The 20,183-nt window shown below is 45.6% G+C and overlaps 1 protein-coding gene across 4 annotated transcripts in view; it reads left to right on the forward strand.

The window, feature by feature from the left end:
• TET3 (tet methylcytosine dioxygenase 3) overlaps window positions 1-20,183 on the forward strand; it is a 108,376-nt gene that overhangs the window by 52,805 nt on the left and 35,388 nt on the right. For all 4 annotated transcript variants that reach the window (XM_043918411.1, XM_043918410.1, XM_043918409.1 and 1 more), the window contains one exon: window positions 1,523-3,644. In XM_043918411.1, coding sequence (XP_043774346.1) covers window positions 1,523-3,644 — 2,122 coding nt within the window. The remainder of the gene's footprint in view (window positions 1-1,522; window positions 3,645-20,183) is intronic.

The raw sequence follows: 20,183 nt of genomic DNA on the forward strand, positions 1-20,183 counted from the left end.
TTGTCTGTGTGTGATATTTTAATATACGCATGTAATTTTTGATTGAGCCATTTGAGATTAAGTTAGAGATACCATTTGTCCCTAAGTACTTCAGTGTGTATGTGTTCTAAGGACAAGGACATTCTTTTATACAATCATAGTATAATCATCTTGTCAAGAACACAGAGATTGCTATGATATGTTCTTATCCACATCCGTATTGAAATTTCATCCGGTGGCTCAGTCAGGTACTTCATAGCTGTGTTTCCCCAGTCCATGATCATGCATTCTGCTGTCCTGTCTTTTAGTCTGATGTCAGCTGGGAGAGGTGTTTGCTTTTCTTGTCTTTGAAATTTTTGGAGAGAACAACCCAGATGCTTTCTAGCCTGCCCTTTAGTCTCAATTCATCTGATGTTTCCGCATGATTAAGTTTAGGTTATATGTTCTGGTTGCAGGTCTGTGTGAGTATTATATCCTCCTCCTCAACGTAGCATGTCAAGAGGCACGTGGTGTTGGTTTATCACATGGTGATAACTTTGATCATTTGGTAAAAGTGGTGTCTGCCAGATTTCTAAGTTGCTATTGTAACTAAGTCATTTTTAGAGAGTTGTTTTGCCAAGCTTTCATCTGCTATTTGTAGCCTCCACTGATGAGTTTCCGTATCCTTCTCTGTTTTGTTTGCATTCTACTGCAAGGAAGAGCTTTCCCTTCCAGTGGGGTGAACTCATGCGAACCCACTTCTGCCTCTTTGCCTCACCTTTAACTTGCTGGGCCAGAGCCCCAGCCCACTTCCTCTTGTGTTCTCCCCCTTTGGTGTCCTTCGGGTGGACGTCAGCCAAATAATGCTGGTTCCTGGGATTGGGAAGAAGCTTGGATCTTCTTCCCAGCAAGAACTCGCTTGTCATCGGCCTGAATGGCTTGGTGTGGGGCTAAACACAGGCTGTATGGGGGTTATCAGAGCTTCCTCAGGCCTGGGGCTGGGCTAGGAAGGCCGTCCCGTCAGCCCCCTGCGCTCAGCCTGGGCTGGAGTGAGGACAGTAACAGGCCAAGAAAAGAACGGTGGATTCCTTCCCACGAGAAGCCACACTGGCCCCTTGTCCAGACTGCATTTGTTAGTTAGAGGTGCCTGTCCCCTGCCCATCACGCACACGTCGCCCTGCTGGTGCGTTGTCACGTGGCTCCTCCCGGCAGAAAGCAAAGCTTCTGGTGTCACTTCGGTCATCGTCCAAGACCTTTACGTGTGTCCTCAACAGATGCTTGGTTCCAGGGGCCTTTCATCAGTGTGATCAATATGAGACCCAGAAAGGACCTGAGCACATTTGCATGTCCACGTTAGGATCTGCTAGAGACCACTTCTGTGGTGCAGCCCGCTGGGAGAGGAGGTGTGGGGCGATGCGCTGGGCTCAGGCTCTGTCAGAGACAGGGAGGGCTGGCGGAAAGCAGGGCTAGGTGTGCCTGTCCCTGGTGTGGCACAGGACAGTGCTTTTCATGTATTGTGGCTCATCTTCTTCCCTTTTCTTCCTCCTCCCCTCTCTCTCTCCAGACAGGCTCAGAGCTCAGCCCAGTTGATGGACCTGTTCCAGGTCAGATGGACTCAGGGCCAGTGTACCATGGGGACTCACGGCAGCTAAGCGCCTCAGGGGCGCCGGTCAATGGTGCTAGAGAACCTGCTGGACCCAGCCTGCTGGGCGCCGGGAGTCCTTGGCAAGCAGACCAGAAGCCCGGCTGGGACACGGCCCCAGGACCAGCTCACACCGCTCGCCTGGAAGATGCCCACGACCTGGTGGCCTTTTCGGCTGTGGCCGAAGCTGTGTCCTCTTATGGAGCCCTTAGCACCCGGCTCTATGAAACCTTCAACCGTGAGATGAGTCGTGAGGCTGGGAACAACAGCAGGGGACCCAGGTCTGGGCCCGAGAGCTGCTCTGCCAGCAGTGAAGACCTTGACACGCTGCAGGCGGCGCTGGCCCTCGCGCGGCATGGCATGAAACCGCCCAACTGCAACTGCGACGGCCCGGAGTGCCCTGACTACCTCGAGTGGCTGGAGGGGAAGATCAAGTCTGTGGTCGTGGAGGGAGGCGAGGAGCGGCCTCGGCTCCCAGGGACTCTGCCTTCTGGGGACGCTGGCCTCCCGGCGCCCATCACTGGGCCACTCCTCAACGCCGAGGTCCCCCAGATACCTCCTCTGGAGGGCCTGCCCCTGTCCCAGAGTGCCCTGAGCATCGCCAAGGAGAAAAACATCAGCCTGCAGACCGCCATTGCCATTGAGGCCCTCACACAACTCTCCTCTGCGCTCCCCCAACCTCCTCACGCCACCTCCCAGGCTTCTTGCCCCCTTCCCGAGGCCTTGTCCCCTCCTGCCCCTTTCAGATCTCCCCAATCCTACCTCCGGGCTCCCTCGTGGCCTGTGGGCCCTCCTGAAGAGCACCCGTCCTTTGCTCCTGACGGCCCTGCCTTCCCTGCAGCAACTCCGAGAACAGAGTTTCCTGAGGCCTGGGGCACCGACACCCCACCGGCAACTCCCCAGAGCTCGTGGCCCATGCCTCGCCCAAGCCCTGACCCCATGGCTGAACTGGAGCAGTTGCTGGGCAGTGCCAGCGATTACATCCAGTCAGTATTCAAAAGGCCCGAGGCCCTGCCCACCAAGCCCAAGGTCAAGGTTGAGGCGCCGTCGTCCTCCCCGTCCCCCGTTCTCCAGAGGGAGGCGCCCACCCCGTCCTCGGAGCCTGACACCCACCAGAAGGCCCAGACGGCCCTGCAGCAGCATCTCCACCATAAGCGCAGTCTCTTCCTGGAACAGGCCCACGACGCCTCCCGCCCGCCGCCCTCCGAGCTTCCTGCTCCTGGCTGGTGGGCGCCACCCAGCTCACCTGCCCCTCGGCCTGCCGACAGACCACCCAAGGAGAAGAAGAAGAAGCCCCTGGCACCGGCTGGAGGCCCTGTGGGAGCCGACAGAGCTGGCCCTGGGGTCAAGCCCGGTGTCCGGAAGCCCGTTCACATCAAGAAGTCCAGGCCACGAGAAGCGCAGCCCCTCTTCCCGCCTCTGCGGCAGATCGTCCTGGAAGGACTGAGGCCCCCAGCTTCTGAGGATGTGCAGGCTCACCCACCTGCCCCCGTCCCCACCTCACAGGGCTCTGTTGTCCCCCTACCCCCAGAACCTTCTCTTGCGCTATTTGCACCTAGTCCCTCCGGGGACAGCCTGCTGGCCCCTACTCAGGAAATGAGGTCTCCCAGCCCCGTGGCAGCCCTGCACCCAGGCTCCACTGGCCCTCTTCCCCCTGCTGACGACAAGCTGGAAGAGCTCATCCGGCAGTTTGAGGCTGAATTTGGGGATAGCTTTGGGCTTCCTGGCCCCCCGTCTGTGCCCATTCAGGACCCTGAGAACCAGCCAACTTGTCTCCCAGCCCCCGAGAGCCCTTTTGCTACCCGCTCTCCCAAGCAAATCAAAATCGAATCTTCAGGGGCTGTGACTGTGCTCTCAACCACCTGCTTCCATTCAGAGGAGGGAGGCCAGGAGGCCACACCCACCAAGGCCGAGAACCCACTCACACCCACCCTCAGTGGCTTCCTGGAGTCGCCTCTCAAGTACCTGGACACACCCACCAAGAGTCTGCTGGACACACCCGCCAAGAGAGCCCAGGCCGAGTTCCCCACCTGTGATTGTGTGGGTAAGTCCTTCTGGCTGTCAGGGAAGGGCAAGGGGATGAGGCCTGGTGGGCTTGGATTTCTAGGCTCTGACTTTGATTTGAGAAACATCTGTGTGCCGGGCCCCACACTGGGCCCTGTGGACACAGAAGTGAGCGTGCAGGCTAGTGGAGAAGACACTGAAGGAAACTGAACATGATGCGGGTGGTGTATCAGGTGTCAGTGGTGGCGCTTTGTGTACAGATTGAGGTGAAGGCATCATGGAAGCCTTCCTGCGGGAAGTGGTGCGTGTGCTGAGGCCTGCAGGCCTGTCAGGAGGATGTGCCGAGAAGAGGCAACAGCTTGGTGGCCGTGACAGGGTAAGGCCTGTTTAGGCGGCTCTTGGCCTGGGAAAGCGAAAGGGGAGGAGTCTGTGTGGGGATGAATGAAAGGCGGCTTGAGAAGCAGGCAGGGACCAGGTCTTGCATGCAGGGCCCAGGGAGCCACGCTTGGGAGTTTGGCTTGATCTTACTGGTGATATATAATGAGCTCCTGAGGGTTTTAAAGCAACAATCGTCAGCTTGTGCTTCTGAAAGACTCTTCCAGCTTCTGGGGAGGAAAGATGGATGGGGGAGCCTGTAAGAAAAGTATTACTGTGAGCCAGGCAAGAAGTAACAAGGGCCTGGACTGAAACAGTAGGTGGGGAGAGGCCGCAGAGTTAGTGACCTCTGAGGAGGGGCTCTGGGGGTGTGGACAGCTCAGGTCTCTGGCTTGGTGGTAGTGGGCTCTGAGAACACATGTGTGGGGATGTGATGAGTTCTGTTTGGACAGCCTGAGTTGAGGGGGCAAAGAGACTGTAGATCAGGCCCTGAGTTACATTTGGATGTAGTTAATTTCAGGCGATGGTTGAATCCATGGTGTGGATAAGAGCACTGAGGAATTAGGTCTGTTTCTGAGCCTTGCCTTCTGGAATAGAAGCAGGGCACCGGGCCTCTGGGTGGCTGCTCTGGGGGACTTCGCTGTCTGTGGGGAGGTCATGGATGCCTCAGGAAACTCCATTCTAGAGGAGTTTCTAGAGGTCCTCTAAATTCTAGAGGTCCACTCTAGAATGTGGATCTCTGCTACTTGCTGAGCATTCCGTAAAAGATGTGCATGTATCAGATGTTGGCCAAGAAACACATTGATACTGATGATGAGCATGTTGAATTGTTGTGATTTTATGATACACTAATAGATCTTATGAGAAGGCTGTCTTCTCTGCTTGTTTAAATACGCTAATGTTTGGTCGGTTTTGTGATTTGTTGGGCTGTTGTATCCCAGTTGGTAAGGAGAAGCTGGGCTGTCCTGCCTGCTCCAGCTATCCCAGACTCCTGGGGTACAAGACAGTGGGGCTGGTAACAAAGAATCTCTTGAGGAACAAGGAAAAGTTGGCCTCAGTGCTCCCATCCAGGGGTGAACAGAGGAGCAGTGTCCTGCCAAAGGCTCACAAACGTGCTCTGAGATTGTGGTTTCCACTGAGGGCCGACCCTTTTCATTATTGGGTCTAATAATGATGTGACTTTGAGGGCCCCTTATTTCCCAGCGTTTGGGGAGACTTGTTCCGACCATAGGAATTAGGGGGCCCCCTTTCTCTCTTCATGTTTGTAGATGTTTGGCCTGTCTTCCTTGTTTAGGGCCTCATTTGCTATTTCTCCTCCTCCAGGGAAGGAGATATTTTTATATAGGACTGAGGACATAGTTGATCCATAATAAATATTTAATTGTGGAATTCAGTGATACAGATATTGGGATGAAATACTATGTTTGGTAAAGCTAATTTTTTTAAGCTTATCCCATCACTTCCTCATGCCTAAAATGAAAGGGATGGTAGTACCCTGTCACCAGGGTTTATCTGAGCTTTAAATTAGTTAATATATGTAAAGCATTTAGGACTGTGTCTGGCATGTAAGAAGCAGTATAAGAGTGCTTAGCTGTTATCAAGCCTATCAAGTGCAAAACAGCAAGAAAAGGATGTAAAAACATATATATTATGAAGGAAGAGAAGTGTTGGCTGTTACTTTATTCATCAGTCATTTATTGTTTACCTAGCCCAGTCCTAGTGACCAATAGGATAAAAATTAAGAGAAACGGTTTGCCTTCTAAGGACGTCTTGGTTTGCTTAAAGAGACAACGTAAACGATGAAATGCCCAGTGGCCCAGTCAGTAGCTATCACAGCCAAGTGCCTGTGCTGTTATATGGAAGTGGTTGAACTATCATAGTGCTCTGAAACACCAGGCCTGGTTGTCATCATGGAGGGCAGTGCGTTGCTTAGCAAACTACCTTTCGGAGCCGGGCTTTGGAAACTGTAGTGAACCTAGGTGGGGTGACATGAGAAGGTAGCCACGCTAGCCTGAGGAATTCATGAGCGTGGTTAAGGAGCTTGTAGGACCCAAGGCACCAGCTCACGGTGGACCTGAGCCCTCAGAGTGCCCCTGCATTCTTAGGCCAGAGGAGCCCCCCAGTGGATAGGACAAGATTCAGCTGGAAGCTCGTGAGCCAAAGCTCAGAGAAACCCAGTGTGGCAACGGTGGCAACCTGTTGCCAGGCAGGGTTGGGGCGGGGCGGGGCGGTGGCAGGGGCAGTGGGCAAGAGGTAAGAGGAGCTCTACTCCATTTGTATTTTATTTACATGTAATACAGATAAAATATTTGTATGCTATCTAATGCTAAACAGAGAATTAGAACCAAACCCACCTTGTGTTGTTAAATGTTAAATTATGGAAAAATGCTAACAATGAAAACAGCAGATGCAAAAAGTATTTAAATGATCAGCTCACCTAGGGTTAAAGAAAGAATAGGGAGGGGACTTCCCTGGTGGTCAAGTGGCTAAGACTCCATGTTCCCAATGCAAGGGGCCTGGGTTCAGTCCCTGGTCAGGGAACTAGATCCCACGTGCTGCAACTGAAGATCCTGCATGCCACAGTTAAGACCTCGCACAGTCAAATAAAATAAATATCTTTTTAAAAATAGAGAAAAGTTTAGGAAGAAATACATCAAGAGTGGAATTAAAATTCAAGTTTAAAAAAATTAGCTTTACCAAACATGAGATCTCATCCCAATATCTGTATCATTGAATTCCACAATTAAAATATTTATTATGGATCAACTATGTCCTCAGCCCCATATAGGAATATTTCCTTCCCTGGAGGAGGAGAAACAGCAAATGAGGCCCTAAACACAAGGAAGACAGGCCAGACATCTACAAACATGAAGAGAGAAAGGGAGGGACCCCCAATTCCTATGATCAGAACAGATCTCCCCCAAATGCTGGGAAATAAGGGGCCCTCAAAGTCACTTCTGTCAGACTGGGGGGGACTTTTCTCTCATTATATTTTCTGACTTTTCTCTAATGAAATATGTATTTTATAACCAAGAAATATTTTTGAAAATGCCTCCTCCTAGAAGTGGCCCAGAAGATGGATTGGTGAACAGTGATAACGCTGTGGCAGGAGACCAGTTAGGAAGCTGTTGAGAATAACAGTAAGAACTACAACAGTAGTAATAAGGTAGTATAGGAAAGGCCTGCTCTGTTCCAGGCACGGTGCCAAGTTCTGCTTTGCAATGATTTCCTCATTTAATCCTCTGTAACATCTATATGAAATAGATACTATCAGTAGTTCCATCATAATGATGTTTTTTCATTTCTTGATGTTTCCTGCTTTCTTGCAAAATTAGGTTCAGTGACTTTTCCAAGTCAAAGAGCTAGCATGGTGGAAGTAAGATTTGAACCTAGGCAGGTGGACCACTGTGATTACTGTGATTAAAATTGTGTCACTGAGAAATAAGTCCAACTAAAATAGTGGTGTTAGGAATGGAGAGGGCCGAAGAAGGAAGGATTCACTTGGAAACAGTTTCTGGAGGTGCTGAGGTTTTTGTTGAAGTCTGGACAGGTGGCTTGGCAGAATTCAGCTGGTGTGGTGGAATTTATCTCTGTGAACTCAAGCTTGGGACAAGGGTTGGGAATGAAGCTTGTTCACTCTGGGATTAATGTCAGATGGGAGCCATCTCATATTCCAGAAACTCAGCCTCTCAACAGTGGTATGTAGAAAGGTGCAGATTGCAGGAAGCACTTTCTGTAGAAGTGCCAGTGAAATTTGGGGATGCCATTAAGCTCTCATAACAGACGATTTACGTATGGGAACAACTTTATAAAAACATGAGAAGGTCTTAGAGCATAGCAACAGAAACCTAATGTTCAAGCTCCACGGTGATTTTTGCTGCATAAGAAACTTTGGCCACTATGGGCACCGCTAGGTAACCAGTAACCCAAGCACCAAGAGCATCGTTTTGCACTTGTATGGAGATTACAGGTTTTCTGAAGGCATGGCTGGGATTCATCTCTGCTTGTTCTCTGAATCTTGAAATACTGCAATTAAAGGTACCTCTTGGGGCTTCAAAAAAATAAATTTAAAAGACATGAAAGGAGATGCTTTACTCCAAAAGGTAGTATGATATGTACAGACTTGGGTAAACATGGCCCAAATTGAAGTTCTGTATTGAATTATTGGGAGAAGAGAATATTGACACATTTGTAGTATTTGGGAGCACACACTGGAGACTCTTCTAACCACCACTTACCCTTCCTGTGACAGTCTGTCAGAGGCAGGATGATGCACTGCAGTGACTGTTGACTAGGCCCTTTATGTGTTTTATCTATTCTCAGAAATGGGGACATTCACAGGGAAACCAGCTTAGGACAGGGAATGAGTCCAGATGATGTTTTTGTGGGAAAAGCATTCTTTGAGATTATCTGCTCATCATTTTATAGGTAAGGAGGTATGTTAACTTTCATATCTTGTCCTGCTGTCTGTGAGGAGCAATCCACAGGTAGCTGGAGACATATAATGACATTGAAAGCAGGAAATTCAGACAGATTTTAGAGGTTGTTTTCATAGGAATGCTGTATTTTTGTTCAGTTGATCATTTTACCCTAAAGTAATAGCCAAAGATCAATACAAGAAAACATCTCCTTGTCTTCCCTGGTGGCTTAGTGGTAAAGAGTCCGCTTGCTGATGCAGGAGATACAGTTCCGATCCCTGGTCTGGGGAGATCCCACATGCCTCAGAGCAGCTAAGTGCATGTGCCACAGCTCAGGAGCCTGGGAACCCTGGAGCCCGTGCTCTGCCATGAGAGACGCCACCTCGACGACACATCCGCGCGCCACGGCTGGAGAGCAGCCCCTGCTCGCAGCAATTAGGGAAAGCCTGCAAGGCAGCGAAGACCCAGCACAGCTGCAAATAAATAAATAAAATATAAAAAGGAAAGCTGCTGCTCTGCCTGGAACATGGTGGAAGTTTGGCTGGGGGGCGAAAGTTGTCCAGCAGATGTAGCTGATCGCAGTATCCATGGGGTGACTTCAATGTGAACCACAGTTTTGAATGGGAGACACAGAAACTTACCTCTGTTTACAGTGAAGTCTATTTCCCGTAAGTTTCCTGCTGCATCAGGTCTCAGCTGTGGCACGGGGGATCTTCATTGCCTCATGTGGGATCTTTCCTTGCGGCACACAGACTCCATAGCTGTGACACATGCGCTCAGGAGTGCGGTGTGAGGACTTCGTTGCTCAGGCGTGTTAGTTCCCCAACCAGGGAGTGAATTCACGTCTCCTGCATTGCAAGGCAGATTCCCAACCACTGGACTACTAGGGAAGTCCCAATTTCCTATGGTTTTTATGAGAATATAGTTTCCTTCTTTGTATGAAGTTTGATATGAAAAAGAACTTCATCTCTTTTAAAGGTCCTTCCCTGGTGGTTCAGATGGTAAAGAATCTGCCTGCAATGTGGGAGACCGGGGTTTGATTGCTGGATCAGGAAGATCCCCTGGAGAAGGAAATGGCAACCCACTCCAGTATTCTTGCCTGGAGAATTTCATGGACAGAGGAGCCTGGCAGGCTACAGTTCATGGGGTCTTTTACATTTTTTTTATTTTTGGCAATAGAATATTTGTATACCAGTATATAGTGGGGAATCTGACTGTATAGTAGGTCGGAGGGACTCAGAAAGAACTTCTGTGTTGTCTTATCTGAGTTTTAAAGGATACGTAGAGTCTAGTAGATTAATAGGGAGAAGGTAGAGTGTTCTGGGCAGAGGGACATGAAGATTATAGAGATGGAAACCACATGAAGATGTGCAGATGAGAAAGCGTGGCGAAATACAAGTAGTTCTGGTGTAACTGGTGTGTTAGGTGGAAGAGTGGGAGTGGCTGGGGAGGAGAGTTTCGGGGGAAGAGGGGATGATACCAAAGGCAGAGAAACCAGTTTGCAAGCTCAGGCAAGAAATAATGTGTGCCTAAAGTAAGAATGACATTGAGTAGGAGGGAAGAAGAGGAGGGGTGCATAAAAGAAAGGATGAGAAGAATTAACTGGTTCAGTGGCCTGTTGAATGTAGAAGTAAAGAAGTAGTCACGGATGACTCCTGAGGTTCCGGGTGGATGACTGGGTGATGGTGGTGCTATTCACCAGGATCTGACTTACTGGCAGGGAAGCAAGTTTGGGCATCTGCCTTTGAGGTGTCTGTGGGACCAGCAGGGGTGCACTTCGTTGGATCTGTGAGTCGGAAGCTCTTCAGCAGATTGATGGTAGTTGAAGTCACAATTATAGACATTTCACCAGGCTGACTATGTAGATCAAAAACGGAGGATACTAACTTTCATGGCAGAGAATCTCACACAGGAGGCCCTGAGGGAAGTGTGGAAGAGATGTGGGAAGTATAATTGAGGAGAGGATAGGTTACAACAAACAGATAGTTAGGGAGAGCTAACAGCATCACTGCTGAAGATGGGTCAGGATTTAATGCCAGGTTCTTCTTTGTCTTACATGATTTGTTGTTATATGCATGCTCATCTTTTCAGTTAAATCCCAGGTTCCTTAAGAACAGGAACTGAACGTTGTATTTCTAAAGCATCTAGACTGCTGCTGATTTTATGGTGGTGCTCCACATATTTTGTGGTCAACTGATTGGCCTCATTTTACCTCTATATTAAGTTCTACAAAGATATCAGATAGATTTGGGCATGATCTCCTTACCTTTCATCTTTATCATCAGTGAGTGTGCCCACTGTTATGGAAGTGTTTCTGTCTGCTACCAGCAGGCCCAGTTTGCTGCTCATGAATTCACAGGCAGATGACCGAGATTTTAGTTTTAAAAAAGTTCATCCAGCACACCTGCTCCAGGATGGGGCCCAACCATCTGCCTGTGAGGATTTGTAATTACCAGGAGGCGACGTTCTAGCAGTTATTGATTTTCATGCAAATGGAATTAGTTACATAAACTTAAGGTGCTTGGCTTTATGTCCACTGAAATTACATCAGGAAACTGAAGCGTCAGGTAGGATTGCTTGGGAAAAGACGGGTGCAATAAAACCTTTGTGTGGTCTTGACGCCTGTGCATTAGTTATCAACCATCTCTGATCTGTCGGTGCTGTAAAGAAAAGTGCCTGTGCCTGTATCTGTTCATGGCTCCGAGGTTCCCCGGTGGGACAGTGCGGGTGCCCTGATCTCTGTGTGGAGTGGTGTAGAGAAGGTGGACGTTTCCTTTAGAATTGAAGGACTCCTCTTTCTGTTAGGCAGTAATGACTAGTTTCTGGTGTTTAATATCTCTTCCTGATAGCACAAAGGATACGTTACATTCTTTCCCCAGCCTCGTGCAAAAGTGGAACAGAGCATATTTTTCTATTTTGAGAATAAAATTAAGTGCACAGGGCAAAAAAAAAAAAAAAAAAAAAAAAAAAAGCGGACCCAGAGCCACATAACTAGCATATTCGCGAAAATTGGATTTTGCTCTCCTGAGCTCTACCCCAGAGCTTCCACAGTGTATTTTAGGAAAAAACATCACTTCTCTCACTGCTTAAAGCGAGACGTAAGAGATTTTACTTTAAGAAGAGTTGAACCATTTCCTTGCCCTGTCACTTTACCTCTATGAAGAAGGAAGAAATCCTACACTGGGCACTGAAAGGAAAAATGATGACTTAATAGCAAGGTAGTAGAATATTCCTTTTCTGAAATGTGATGAAAGGAACCAAGACAAACAAAAATAGAAGGGAACATTTTATCAACTGAAATCTGAAAATGGCCCCAATCTTAAACTATGAATTCCAAGGGCTATCTGCCAGCTGACAATCAATTTGAATTGAAATAATGATGACACGAGGTGTATACAACTCCCAGTGTGGGGGGGGGGGCGGGAAACAGTGGAGGGTCAGAAGGACTCCACAGCTTGGAAGGATGGGCTGGATACCACCCATCTAGAAGGCGTGCCCTTAGGGAAGTCGGGAATGCAGATAGGCTCGGTTTCCTATTCTATTCCAGTTTCTGATGGGGTTAAGGTGAGGATGGTTGGCCGGAGAGCTGAGGAACCATATCTTAGGAGCCAGCCTTGGAGCCCAGGGCCAGCAGCACCAAGCAAAGGCCATGGTGCAGAGAAAAATATCTGCTGAACCACCTAACCGACCACAGGGCTTTATCTTAACTTGATCAGAGTGACCAGTCCAGTCCTATATGAGAAAATAAACCAGAATCTTAGCATCAGACCAGGGCACAGCCCAAGCCTCCACCCCCAGACATACATACAGATTGAGAGGCATTGGCCCCAGTGAACAGAGAGCATCGAGGTGAAATTTCCCAGTTGCAGCTGTTCACAGCCAGATCCAGATCCTCCTGGGCTGCTGAACTTTTGAGCTAATAACTGAAACCTCTACAACATCTAATTCTCCAAGCTTAGTTTCTAAGGGAAGAATTTGAGTTAGTGTCCAGGTAAATACAGAAGAATAAGGAGATTCTACCCATTCTGCTTTCAGGCAAACGAGTCTAGACTGTTGACTGTCAACTGAATGCTGTTTACCTCCTTTTCCCCCCGGGGGCACCGGGCAAAGTCCGAGGACAGGTTTGGGTATCACAGCCTGTGCAGTTCTACCGGCATCTAGTGGACAGAGGCCAGGGATGCTGCTAACATTCTGCAGCGCACAGGGCACCCCCACCTCCTGCCCCTCCGTGAAGAATTATCTAGTCCAAAGTGTCAGTAGTGCCAGGGGTGAGGAAGCCAGGAGGCAGACTTCCTCCACCGAATGATTAATTAATAAGTAAAAAATCCAATATGTAACCCATTCAGATTCTGTAGGGGGAATTGGAAAGATTAACCATAACATTCAAATGAAGACTTATATTAGGAAATAAGAGCTTGAATAACTGATTTATACCTTCAGGGAAGTTCATTGTGAAACCAGAAATGAAAGATGAGCTTCTAGATTAAAATTGCAAGGAAGTCACGAGAGGAATGGATTAAACTGTGCAAGAAGCATGCCGTTTCACGAAGCACTTAGAATACATTGGAAGTAGCAAAAAGCAGAATCAGAGTTAAAAAGCAGATCAGTGAGGAAGAGGGACAGGCTTGAAAGATCACTCAGAGTGAGAGTAGAAAATAGAAATGAACACAATCAGAGTGGAGAGAAAGGATACAGAAGAGAGACAGAAGGGGTCCTCTACACAGACTAGTTCTGTCAGGAATATTGGGAACACTTGCTGCTGTTCCCAACAAAATCATGGAACAAATTGAACAAAGGCAGGAGTCAAAGATAAAATAGAAAATGTTTTTGAAATGAAAGAAAATAAATAAAAATCAGCAAGTAATGATCTGAATGAGTTTCAAGATGAATTTCAAGGATGATGGATTTCCTACCAATAATTAACCAAAAATTAAGTTGGTTATACGTACTTGGTTTTTTTAAACTTTTATTTTTTAAAGATACACTTTTTAAATGACCCTGTAATCCCACTCATGGGCATATATCCAGAGAAAAAGATGATCCAAAAGGGTACATGCACCCCCAGTGTTCATTGCAGCACTGTTTACAATAGCCAAGACATGGAAGCAACCTAAGTGTCCACTGACAGAGGAATGGATAAAGAAGATGTGGTACATATACACAATGGAATATTACTCAGCCATTAAAAGGATGAAATACCATTTGCAAAAACATGGACGGACATAAAGATTGCCATACTGAGTGAAGTAAGTCAGATAGAGAGGGAGAAATACCCCTTATATGTGGAATCTAAAAACAAATAATACAAATGAACTTACAGAATAGAAAGAGACTCACAGACTTAGAGAATGAACTTATGGTTGCCAGGGTGGGGGCCGGGGAGGGATAGTTAGGAAGTTGGAGATGGACATGTACACATTACTATTAATGTATTTAAAATGGATAACCAACAAGGATCTACTATATAGCATATGGAACTCTGTTCAATGTTATGTGGCAGCCTGGATGGGAGGGGAGTTTGGGGGAGAAAGCATTCTCTTAATTGAAACATATATAGGAAGGTATACAAATCTTAAGCATACTCAGAGATACTGCAGATTTGGTTCCAGACCGCTGGAATAAAGTGAGTATCACATTAAAATGAGTCCCATGGAATCTTTGGTTTCCCAGGGCATATAAAAGTTATGTTTGCACTATACTGTAGTCTGTTAGGGGTGTAATAGCATTATATATATATAAAATATACATACCTTAATTAAAAATACTTTATTGCTAAAAATGCTAAACATCATCTGAGCCTTCAGTGAGTTGTAATCTTTTTGAAACAGTAGCATCAAAGATCACAGATTACCGTAACATATAAAATAATGAAAAAGTTTGACCTATTGTGAGAATTACCAAAATTCAGAGGAAAGCAAATGCTGTTGGAAAAATTGCACTGATAGACTTGCTCATCTTAAGTTTGCAAGAAAGCTTCATTTTGTTAAAAAAAAAAAAAAAACAAAAACAAACAGTATCTGTGAAGCACAATAAAATGAGGAATGCCTATACAGTTTTACAAAAAGCATGTATTTGTATAACCACATCAAGATCAAGAAACAGAACTTTATTATTTCCCTGGTGGCGCAGTGGATAATAATCTGCCTGCCAGTGCAGGGGACATGGATTCAGTTCCTTGTCCGGGAAGATTCCACATGTCACAGAGCACCTGAGCCCGTGAGCCACAACTGCCAAGCTCATGAGCCACATCTGCTGAAGCCCACATACCCTAGAGCCAGCAAGCTGCAATTGCTGAAGCCTGTGTGCCTGGAGCCTGCGCTCCAGGAGAAACCACTGCAGTGAGAAGCCCGCATACTGCAACACAGAGTAGCCCCCGCTCACCGCAACTAGAGAAAGCTTGCATGTAGCAACTAAGACCCAGTGCAACCACAAATATAAATATATTTTAAAAAGTGGAGTAATCTCAGCAAGGTTTTTGATTTTTTAAATAATTTTGTTTATTTTGGGCTGTGCTGGGTCTTGGTTGCTGAACACAGGCTTTTCTCCAGTTGGAGTGAGCGGGGGCTACTCTCCAGTTTCAACACGCAGGCTTCTTGTTGTGGCGGCTTCTCGTTGCAGAGCACGGGCTGTAGGGTGCTCAGGCTTCGGTAGTTGCTGCATGCGGGCTCAGTAGTTGCGACTCACGGGCTCCAGAGCACACGCTCAGCAGTTGTGGTCCACAGGCTTAGTTGCTCTGAGGCATGGGAGATCTTCCCGGATCAAGGATAGAACTCATGTCTTCTGTTTTGGCAGCTAGATTCTTTTTTAAAAAAAATACTGTTGAGGGCTTCCCTGGTGGCTCAGTAACAAAGAATCCGCCTGCCAGTGCCGGGAACACAGGTTCAATCGCAGGTCTGGGAAGATCCCGCATGCCTTGGAGCAGCTAAGCCTGCACGCCACACTGCTGAGCCCGTGTGCTGCAGCTGCTGAAAGCCAAGTGTGTATATAGTGCTTGTGCTCCACGACAGGAGAAGCCACTGCAACGAGAAGCCCGCGCACTGCAACGAAGAGTAGCCCCTGCTCGCCGCAACTAGAGAAAGTCCACGCAAAGCAGTGAAAACCCAGTGCAGCCAGAAATAAATAAGTGTTTTTTTTTTAAGAAACAGAACTTTACCATCACATCAGAAACCTCTGTATACCGCTACCTGTATACACCTTTATATACCTGTATACACCTGACTCCCTAAGTCAAACTGTGGCCTGCAGACCAATTCTGGCTTACAGCTGTGAGCTAAAAACAGTTTTGTTTTGTTTTTTTTTTAATGTTTTTATACTGTTTTTTAAAATCAAAAGAAGAATAGTATTTCATGGCTCATGAAAATTATATGATCAGATTTCAATGTCCGTGAAGTCTTAATGAAACACAGTCACACTCATTTGCTTATGTCTGTGGCTGCTTCTGCATTGCTGCTGCGTCTGTTAAGCCACTTCAGTCGTGTCCGACTCTGTGCGACCCCATAGACGGCAGCCCACTAGGCTTCTCCAGCCCAGGGATTCTCCAGGCAAGAACACTGGAGCGGGTTGCCATTTCCTTCTCCAATGCATGCATGCATGCTAAGTCGCATCAGTCGTGTCCGACTCTGTGTGACCCCTATGGACAGCAGCCCACCAGGCTCCTCTGTCCACAAGATTCTCTAGGCAAGAACACTGGAGTGGGTTGCCATTTCCTTCTCCAGCTTTTGCACTACATTAGCAAAAATGAATAGTTGGTGTAGAGACTGCATGCCCTGCAAAAGCCTTGAATGTTTGCCATCTGGCCCTTAACATAAAAAGTCTGCTGACTCCTGTCCTAAGGTAACTACTCTTCTAACCACATTGATCAGTTTTGCCTGTTCTTAAACTTCATATGTATGTATTCTTTTACATCCTGGCTTGTTTTGTTCAGTGTTTGTGAGGTTTATCTGTTTGTGTGTAGCAATAGCTCATTGCTCTACAGGATTCCATTTTATGAATATACCACCTTTTGTCCATTAGATTGTTGATAGTCTTCTGGGTTGTTTCTAGTTTGGGGTTATTATGAGTCATGCTGCTATAAGACATTCTTATATACATCCCTTGGTACGTGCATGTACACACGTATATGCTACTATTGGGTGTGTATCTAGGACTGAAATTGTATGCGTTCAGCTTTAGTAGCTACTGTCTGTTTTCCAAAGTGGTTGTAGTAGTTTAAACTCCCACCAGTAGTACTTCACATCTAAACCAGCTAATGGTATCAGCAGGCTTTCTGCCACTGTGGTAGGTGTATAATCATGCCTCGTTGTGCCTTTCATTTGCATTTCCCTCATGATTAATGTATGTCCTCTTTTGTAGAGTTCAAGCCATTTCCCCATTTCTCTGTTGTGTTTCTTTTTCTTATTGATCAGTAAGGGTTCTTTTTTCTGGATGTGACTTCTTTGTTGGATGTATGAGTTGCATTTCTTGGGATATCGAGATTAAATGTTTGACTTAAGAATTCTGTTCCCAGTAAAGTTGCCATTCATGTGTAAAGGCTTCAAAAAACATTTCCAAACATGTTAGAACTCAAATTTTTTGGAGGTGAATCTAATAAGTAACAGATCAGGGAAGTTTGATCTGTGGTGTGAAGGGGCTGGCAGTAAACACTAAATGTATTGTTTTTCTGAAACAAAAGGTAATTACTTATTTACACTATACTTGAACTTTGTTTTATATTACATATCTCTTTATAATAGAGGGGGAAAATATGTTCACAAGGATACCAACAAAAAGCAGGAGGTAAACTGAAGGAAGAAGTATGAGAAATTGTGTAAGGGTGCTGACTTCTTTTTTTCCCAAAGTACTATTAGCATTACTGAAAGCATACTATAGGTTGGTGGGGCAGGGGGGAGTAAAATAAAACACAAAATCTATTTTAAAAGATAGGAAAGAAAACCAGAAAACATGGAAAACGTAAAATGACAGAAGACCATGCACATGTTACAATAATAAATATAAATAGAATCAACTCGCCTACTGGATTTGATTAATAGCATGAGACAACACCAAGAGTACTAACAAACCTTATTTCACTATGGGAAAACAGAAGCATACATTTGTCACTGATTCAAAGCATATACTATATTCTATAGAACCGTATCCCAACCTTGTGAAATGTTGTCACCTGTCTGGCACTAAGTGAAAGCCCATTGCCACACTAAAGAGGAACATGTATAATGGTATATATCCTTATACATGTAAATATGCATGCAAACTAGAAGAATTAAATTCGAGAATATATACTAGTTTTATAGGGCTTCCCAGGTGGCGCTAGCGGTAAAGAACCCACCTGCCAATGCAAGCAGGAGAAGTAAGAGACGAGGGTTTGATCCCTGGACCAGGAAGCTCCCTTGGAGGAGGACACAGCAACCCACTCCAGTATCCTTGGCTGGAGAATCCCTATGGACAGAGGAGCCTGGCGGCTACAGTCCATTGGGTCACAAAGAGTCGGACACAACTGAAGCCACAGCACTAGTTTATGACGAAGCGTGTAACTGGCTGTAAGTCCAGTTTCTTCCCACAGAATATCTTCTCCCCCATACAGGCATCTAATCAAGGGAAAGATATATATATATATATGTATGTATATTTTAATATATATGTATTATATATTTTAATATGTATTATATATTTTTGATATGTATGTATTATATATTTATAATATAATGTATTATATATTTTTAATATATATACATAAAATCAGGGAAAGGGATGTAATTAAGAGAAATAAGACTTCTAAAGGACTACTTGGATGCCTTGTAAACTGCAAGGCATCTGTATAGGAAAAGGGAGAGAATTTTCCATATAGGAAAGGAAGAGAATGCCTTTGGTTTTGCTTGGCACTTGGAGCTATGTCTGCCCTTTGTGTGTGAGTGGCCTTCCCAGAGGATCCTGACCATCTAATTTCCAGGTTAACTTGGTTTTGGAGCTTCATATCTTTTTCCCCAGCTGCTGGGATGGAGTTGCCAAGATTTTCCTCATGAAAGTCTCCTTTCTCTGCCTTTCATTGTAAGTTTTGAGTTTTTCTGATTTGGGACCCCAGAATCTACATTACATTCCAGTTCCAGTGTGAGACCCTACAGTCAATCCCTTGCTTTGACTTTTCTCCAGACAGTAGAAACGGCAAGAGCTGCAAAGTTCTGGCACATTCCTGTGTTCTATTATCTATACAGACTCTGGTATCCTAGTGCCTATAAAGAGCTTTGAGACCACTACTTCCAACACTCATATTCTTACGTTCTCTTCCTACCCTTACCTTGGTCTCTTTCCTCCCCCGCTCCACATACATCCTTCTTTAATCCTCTCTGTCTTATGGTTCAAAATTGTGTATATTTGGTATTGTGTATATTTCATTGAAAAGGATTAAAACGTTTAAACATTGATAGGTCATGGACTGTGCTAGGTACCTTACATCTCACGTAATCCTCAACAATTCTGAAATATAGAAACATTACTTTCACTGCTCTAAAGCTCCTAAGTATTGTGTGACTTGGTCACAATCATACAATTTGTTTGGCAGAGCCTAGACAGCAGCTGTATATTGAGTTCATGTTACACTCCAAATACTGCACTTGGCCCTTTATGTATTTTACACAAGAAGGTGTGAGGATTAGAGAGGCTAGGAAGATAACTCACCAGTTGCCCAGGTCTCTGTAAAATCTGTGTTCATTCTGCTGTGATGTGGTGACAATAAAAATGGGATCCCTGCTTTGATATTTTTGTTGTATGCAAGGTGCTCTGGGAGTCCAGAGGGTAAGAAGAAGTCTAAAAATCTTCACAGAAAAGGTGGCATTTAAACTAGGCCTTAAGACATGAGTTTTCCAAAGAAAGAAAGAAATGAAGGCACTGCTGCCCATGGGAAGATGTGTTTCAAGACACAGGAGTCTTGCATGGTTGTGTGAAAGGAGCTGCATTGACTGCTGCAGGGTGCGAGGCTGAGAGGTATGCAGGGACGACTGCTTGGGAGCCATGTGGACTCTGCTCTGGAATTTGGGTTCTGTCTTCTGTCTGGCGTGAAACTGGTCTGATCAGATTTCTGTTTTGAGAGCATAACTGGTAGTGTTGGGTAGGATGGTCTTTGGAGGGCTGAGACCAGTTAGGAGACCATGACACTGATTCAGAGTGGGATGAAGAGTCTCCCTGAGCAGAAACCACAAGCAGTAGACAACTTCCATCGGTTGTTAATTCCTCTGCTGATGAGCACACCATTGCCAACCGTTTGTTTGTTTGTTTTAAACCAGAAATACAACTGAGCTCATTTTCACAAACCTTGTCTAACTCTTACATTTGTTCTTACTGTGGGTAATGACACACCTTTATGTGTGCAGATATCCTGATGCATGTATGATGGTGTGTATACTAACTGTAACATACGACACATGCTATACTGAAATTTGCTTGTTTTCCCACTTAAAATATCTTGGAGGTCATTTTTTTGGCCAGTAAATCTGGAGCTGCCTATTCCTTTTGGTAGATGCTTAGTATTTCATTATATGGATGTGCTATAATATATTTATAATACATGATGTATTCTGGACATTTAGGTTTCTGATATTTTGCCGTTACAAATAATGCAGTGAGTATTCTTTTATATACATATCACCTTGTACATATGTATGTATATCTGAGTTCCTAGAAATAAATTCTTAGAAGAATTTGACATTCTTTGAAATTACTGAGGCAAGCAGACTGGGCATTTGTAATTTTGATATATTGCTAAATCACTTTCCATACTGCCTGTTTTCCTGTAC

This window comes from Cervus elaphus, chromosome 11, assembly GCF_910594005.1.
Source record: "Cervus elaphus chromosome 11, mCerEla1.1, whole genome shotgun sequence".
Classification (NCBI taxonomy): Eukaryota; Metazoa; Chordata; class Mammalia; order Artiodactyla; family Cervidae; genus Cervus; species Cervus elaphus.